Source organism: Brachyistius frenatus, unplaced genomic scaffold (assembly GCF_029030835.1).
Source record: "Brachyistius frenatus isolate BFR_SWC_R1_liver_20210118 unplaced genomic scaffold, ASM2903083v1 Contig_82, whole genome shotgun sequence".
Lineage (NCBI taxonomy): Eukaryota > Metazoa > Chordata > Actinopteri > Embiotocidae > Brachyistius > Brachyistius frenatus.
Genome location: NW_027210681.1, coordinates 1,712,226 through 1,719,349, shown reverse-complemented (window position 1 = coordinate 1,719,349; position 7,124 = coordinate 1,712,226). Strand labels below are relative to the sequence as shown.

At 46.0% G+C, this 7,124-nt stretch overlaps 1 protein-coding gene across 1 annotated transcript; it reads left to right on the top strand.

Moving 5' to 3' along the window:
- The first annotated feature begins 5,343 nt into the window (after nt 1-5,343).
- Nucleotides 5,344-6,764, top strand: LOC138627180 (forkhead box protein G1-like). Its single transcript, XM_069709344.1, has one exon. The coding sequence runs from the start codon at nt 5,479-5,481 to the stop codon at nt 6,700-6,702; it is 1,224 nt and encodes a 407-aa protein (XP_069565445.1). The 5' UTR covers nt 5,344-5,478; the 3' UTR covers nt 6,703-6,764.
- The last annotated feature ends 360 nt before the right edge of the window (nt 6,765-7,124 follow it).

The window sequence follows — 7,124 nt, the reverse complement described above, 5'->3', positions numbered from 1 at the left end:
GAGCGCTATGAGCAGCAGCTGGTCTCAGCAGGATCTGAACTTGTAATCCTGCAATCGTTGATGCTTCGCTTCTCCACTTAAACTCTGCTTACACATGTAGCCTCCGTTATAACAGAGGAGGCGCTGATATCATTATTTCATATGGACGTCAAACATTTACTGCCACAACACACACACACACACACACACACACACACACACACACACACACACACACACACACACACACACACACACACACACACACACACACACACATGGAAAGCCCCGCAAATCCAGTTGGACGTTTGTGGATGTTTTTGTTTTTTTTCATGTGATTTTCCAACAGAACGAATGAACTTATAAAAACCACCAATGTTATTTGATCTGAAGACAATTTCAGAGATGAAATGTTTTCACCTCCTGCAGCAGGGATGAAGCGTCCTGCGGTCAGCTGGCCGCTTCTGTCCACCAAATCTCTGAGCTATAAACCTCCTTCCTCTCCTTAATGACTAAATCGGATTTCTCGGGTGAAATCAAAGAGATCAGATCGTTGAGCGTGATTCAACTCGGCGAGGAGGTCAGCAACGCTGGCGTTGAGGCTGAGGGGCTTCAGAGAGGAGATCCGAGGAGATCCGAGGAGATCCGAGGAAGGGCACACGAGCCGGCGAGTGAACGAGGAGTCAGCCAAGGTCACGTTTCAGAGACACCGCGCTCACGATAATCTAACTCCCTAAAAGCTGCTCATAAATACCCCACGATGTTTTGGCAACAGAGACGTAATCTGTGCAGCTGGTGGTGGAAAATCTGACACGCCGACCGAGAGAGGGCCGACGGACGCCGGAGACGTCCGAGACGGAGATCAGGTTCAAACACTCTGAACCTTACTGCAGAGCTCTCAAACCAAGAGGTGGAAATCCACTTCAGAAATCAACTGTCTCTCAATTATTTACCCGATTAATTGATTATATATTTCCTCAGTTTATGATGATGTTGTTGAATGTCTTTTTTCTTTTTGTACAACCACCAGTCAAAACGCACAAAAAAAAAGCAACAAATTCTAAAAAAAATGTTCGGCTGGAATCAGGAAGTATTTGATCATTTTGTTCAAGAAAAGTTAAAAACTCTAAATAAAATGTATCATGTCTTCATTAAAGGGTCTAAGTGAAAGCACAGGTTTTATTTTTGAGGTGTAAAATCCACTCAGATTAACCTTCCAATGCGTCTGTTCCTCCAACAGCATTTCCTTTAATCGAATCATCGCAGCCCTGGAGTTGTTTCAACGGTCTGAACTGGTGTCCTGTGACGGACCGGTGACCCGAAAGCTGTCCCCCCCCCGCCCCCGCCCCCGCCCACTCCCACCCCCAACGACCCTGCAGCAGATAAGCAGGTGATGAAGAGTTTCCTGACGCTGCAGACTCTAGTGCAGGCTGCTTAACCTTTGGGAGGAAGTTAAGCCTGTAATCATTGGTGAGAGCACACCGAGAGGAGCGAGCGTTGTTTATTTCCTCTGATCATGTTAACGTGTTCCAGGTCTCATCAACAACCTGAACGAGTCCAGCTGAATTATTTCTGAAAGAAACGTGAGACGTTTGAGCCTAAAAAATACAAAACCACCTGTTGACACCGTGGTCCATGAAAACAAAGCGTGCGTGCGTGCGTGTGTGTGTGCGTGTGCATGTGCGTGTGTGTGTGTGTGTGCATGTGCGTGTGTGTGTGTGTGTGTTTTCATGCATCCCAAACCTAAACACAGCCTTTTGTTGGAGGTTCAGATGCAGTTAAACAGAAACGCCATCTGGCACTAAAACACAGCAGAGATTTATTACGGCAGATTGGAGGAGAAAGACCTGTGTGTGTGTGTGTGTGTGTGTGTGTGTGTGTGTGTGCGTGTGCGTGTGCGTGTGTGTGTGTGCGTGTGTTTGTGTGTGTGTGTGTGTGTGTGTGTGTGTGTGTGTGTGTGTGTGTGTGTGTGTGTTTGTGTGTGTGTGTGTGTGTGTGTGTGTGTGTGTGTGTGTGTGTGTGTGTGTGTGTGTGTGTGTGTGTGTGTGTGTGTGTGTGTGTGTGTGTGTGTGTGTGCGTGCGTGTGTGTGTGTGTGTGTGTGCGTGTGCGTGTGTGTAATCTGGATTTCAGCTCTGTTGTCATACAAAATCTGCAGTGAGTGTAAACAGACAGCGACAGTGGAGCTGCGTGTCTCTGAACGCAGCCTGTTGATAACGGTTCGGACTCTGAACTGAACTGAGAACATCTCAGCAGTCGGAGCGGCATTGAGCCGGTGGAACTTCTCCTGAAGGTCTCGGACGTCCGTCCATCGTGTCGTTTACTTTGCTCCGACTGTCTGAAAGTTCTTGTAATAAGTGGAGTAGCTGAGCTGGATTAACATCCAGGCAAAGCTGCAAACGGACGGAAAGCTCCGGATTTACTGTGTCGACGGTTCCTTCTGGAGTTTAGTGAACATTTAGAAGGACGGAGTCAGAAAACTGTGAAAAAAGATCCTGAGTTACTGATCTGTCATTATCCACCTGAAAGACATGAATTATTGCAGTTTTATGAGCACCTGTTGCATATGATGAAATAAACCAGTTTAATTACTGCACACTAAATCTGAGGTCAATAAATGCTCTCAGTATATTAATATTTAATGCAGTGCTTGACTATTAAATGAAGCACTAATGCAGAGGGGCCCAAAGTGTTTCCTATTAAGGGCCAAAAATATTTTGTATGTGTTATTTTTTATTTTAATAAGTGTGTTATCTGTTATTTTTCATTTTTTTGTGGATTTGTGGATTAATGACAATACATGAACTTGAACTTGATCTAAAATCAAACTAATAAAAGACATTATTAGTAGTAATATAACACACTTCAGGTACATTTTGCTGTGAATACTTTAACACATTTTAATCCCATATTTGTGTATTTTTACTACTTTATTTGTGACATTTCCTCCACTGCTGGAAACACGTTTTATGCAGAAAAACTGCATCTCTCAGAGAGCGTGGGTGTTTAAAGGAGTTTGAAGGCAGCTTCAGTTCAAACATGGATTTAACAGCCTGAAAACAACAACCGACTCAAATGCTTGAACTTCTGCAGAAAACAGAAATAAATGCAGAAATAAATTCAGCTGAAAGTCACCAATAAAAACTGAAACATACACTTAAAAAAAAAAAGAGAAGTTACTACAAACCTGCAGTTTAAAACCTCTCTGACTTCTGTTCAGTTCAACTTTAAAGGTTTCTGACCTCCACTCATCTGTGGGAGCGCTTCATTTCAGGTCACTTAACGTGCTCACCGGGCGGTGCATTAAATCACCGATGGATAAATACAAAGTAAAAAGAATGCAGATTATTTACTCACTCTTTACTGACGGCCGAGCGGCCGGCAGCTTCTTCCTCCGCTGGCGATCGCTCTGCTGCCAAATTTTATTTTGGAGTTCCAGGATTTGATTTTCACTTCCTGCAGATAGAAATCAGAGTCGCGTCATTTGATCCTGCCATGAAGGAAAAATACAGAAACTCTTAAAGCTGTTAAAACAAAACTGACAGAAAGCTTTAAAAAAGGAAGTTAAAGATTCTTCTACTTTATGATTTATCTAAAAATCTCCACCATCGCAGGATTTTTACTGATTCAAGACCAAAAATACTGATATATCCACACACACATATTTCCATTGATTCCCACTTGTACGACTTTCAGTGGGACTAAAGATACTAAATAGTTCATATCTGTGTTTTTACTTTGTTGTCGAACAATGAGGTCCAGATTTATATTAACATCTCTTATTTCTTTGTTTTTCATGTCTTTAATAGAAGTTAATGATGAAGTCTTGAATTTTATTAACTTTAATTGAATTATTTAATTTGAATTCTTTTGAATGCTTTTAAATGATCCAAATTACTTTTTAATTTTCATATATTTTCTTAGAAAAATAGTATTTTGGTTTTGTTTTATTAATTTGCACTGTCCCTATACAAAAATGAAGAAAATAAACCAGTGCAAATCTTCCGATAAAGTTGCCTTAAATGTAAATATTATCAAAATGTGTTAATAGATTTTATTTGTCTTTATGTACACATTAATATATTGACTTCTCTTTCACTCTGATTGTATTTGTGACAGTAAACATGTTGAATCTTAAAGTTGACTTACTTCTGTTTGTTGTTGGACTCTCGAAACCCGTCTGAGAAAAATTGGAAGTAGACACACAAACAACAGACGTTTCATATTATTTCCATTTATGTAACAACACTTCCTGTCAGGAGTGTAAATCTGATGGACGATAACTACGTCTTGTCTCTGTGTTTGGATTTAACTGATCGTTTTACATAAAACTTACATCCCTCTGTGTAATTTGTATTTTAGTGCCGAACATGAACTCCACAGGTCGGTAAAATCACCAAACTTCAAGAGACAAAAATAAAACGGGACTTCAGAATCATCAGTGGCAGAAAAAATACAAACAGATATAAGGACATAATTGAGGATGTTTCAATGAAGAGTTACAACAAGCTTTTACCATTATTATTATTATCATCACTATTATTATTGTTATTATTAGTAGTAGCAGTAGCGTTAGTAGTATCATCAGTGTTTCCTTCCAGCAGTCATCAGTACCGACTGCTGTCAACAGGAGGCGCTCTGGTTACAGCATCAGACCACTGTCTCTCTGTGTGTGTGTGTGTGTGTGTGTGTGTGTGTGTGTGTGTTCCCTGCCGGCACAATGATTTTTATTAGTAGACAATGGTGGCGCGCTCAGAGCACCCCTCCCCCTTCTCCTCCTCCCCACAAAACACACACAAACGAGCGCACACTGCCCGTGCACGCGCTGTGTTTGCCGACATGAATTCAAACTATTATTGTCGTTGAGAAAACAAAAGCCGAGGAGGCTGCCTGTGCGCTTTTACGCACGCGCACACACTCCGCAGGCGGACGTGCGCTTTTACGCACAAACTCAGAATGGGATTTTACGCACACATGCACATTCGGGGAGGGCGCGTGACGCACGGCACAATCGCACGGGCGAATTTAGGGAGGCTGTGCACGCGCGTAAATACCGAAACAGGGAGGGAGATTAAAGGGAGCAGAGAGAAACGACAGGTTAGCGTCCTGGAGACATTAAAGGTCGACACAGTCTCCGCTCGGAGACGCTCGAGGACGCGGAGGAAGGAGCCGAAAAGAGGATTTGTTGACAAAATCAGCAAGTTGGAGAAGCTCCTCCTCTCCGTGATGTAGCCGCGAGTCGGAACCTCCTTAATTACTAATTTCTCTACATCCAAGCCACGCTTCCCCCCCCCCCCCTCTCTCTCTCTCTCTCTCTCTCTGAGTCTCTCTTCTCTCTCTCCACTCCTCCATCCATGCATCTCTCATCCTGACCCTCCTTTCTCTCTCCTCTCTGTCTCTCTCTCGTTTCCACACCGGATAACGGAGGTGGACGAGCTTGGAGTTCTTCTTTTTTTTTTTATTATTTATTCCTGTTTTTTTTGGGAGACCCGCCACCGGGCATGGAGGATGTAAAAGACCCGCCGACCGTCCACCGGTCCTCCTCCTTCAGCATCAAGAGCCTCCTGCTGCCCTCCAAGTGCGACAGAACGGACTCCGTCGCCGCCGCCGCGATCGCCGGCATCCCCGGTACGTTCTCCCCCTCACCGGGCTCGGACTCTGAGAAGTCCCTGGATCCCCCGGAAGTGGACTCCACGGCCGCGGTTCTGGACCCGGAGAAGCCGGGCAAGGAGGAGCTGGGGGAAGAAGAGGAGGAGGACGGAGGAGGAGGGGACGGTGCCAAGGCAACACCGGAGCAGAACACGAACGGTAATAACGGCGGGAAAAACGGGAAATATGACAAGCCTCCGTTCAGCTACAACGCTCTGATCATGATGGCCATCCGGCAGAGCCCCGAGAAGCGGCTCACGCTCAACGGCATCTACGAGTTCATCATGAAGAACTTCCCGTACTACCGGGAGCACAAGCAGGGCTGGCAGAACTCCATCCGGCACAACCTCAGCCTCAATAAGTGCTTCGTGAAGGTGCCCCGGCACTACGACGACCCGGGAAAGGGCAACTACTGGATGCTGGACCCGAGCAGCGACGACGTTTTCATCGGTGGAACTACCGGGAAGCTCCGCCGGCGCTCCGCCACCTCCCGGGGCAAGCTGGCCATGAAGCGCGGGCTGCGCTTCGCTCCTCTCGGCTTGGGGATTAACGAGCGGGCGAATAACCCGCTTTACTGGCAGATCTCCCCGTTCCTCTCCCTGCACCACCACCACCACCACCACCCGCACTACAACGGATCGTCTTCCGGATTTTTGAACCAGGCGGCCGGCTACGGGTCCCTGTTGCCCGCGGTGGAGCAGCTAAGTAACGGGGACCTGGGGCGCTCCATCCTCGGCGGGTCAGCCGCCGGGGCGCTGGGCCTGACGAACAGTTACGGGATGAGCACGTCGCCGGTCGGGCTGCTGTCCGGACAGACTGCCGGCTACTTTGTCTCAGGGACTCAACACGCTGCTTCAGCCCAGGGGCCGCCGGGAGGAGGCCCGCCGCCTCCGCCGCACCTCCAGCAGGGCGCCGCGGGGTACGGCGGCCTGGCGGCCAGCAGCTCCCCGCAGTCCCTGCTCTCGGACTCCCTCAGAAACAGCTCCCTACCGGCCTTCTCCCCGGGCGTGTCCACGGGGTTCCCCGGGGTGCTATCCCACCAAAAAAGGGTGACCCCCAACGCGTTCCTAAACTGAACTCCCCCTCCCCCTCTCTCACCTTTATCTCTCCGTGGATGGCACCGGGACGAGGACGCACAAAAGACGTCACGTTGACAGCAAATACAAAAAGTGGTAAATATCAAACACTGACTGCAAAAAAAAAAAAAAATATATATATATATATATATATATATATATATATATGAAGCGAAACTTTTTTTGGCCATATTCTGCCCCGAAGTGCAACGGGTTTATTTTGATTATTTTCTCGCGTTTTGCTGAAAAAGGGAGAAACTTTTGTTACCGCGGGTTGTACAACTGTAAACTAGTCTTGCCAAAGGTAACACTATAAGTATATTTCAAGCTATTTATATCTTGTACAAAGATTTTCAGTACTTTCTTTGAGTCGTTTATTTATGTTTTGTATTTATTGTACAATGTATTTAAATTATATTTGT

Coding starts and splice junctions, on each gene's coding strand:
- LOC138627180 (XM_069709344.1), top strand. CDS start 5,479: ATGGAGGATGTAAAAGACCCGCCGACCGTCCACCGGTCCTCCTCCTTC.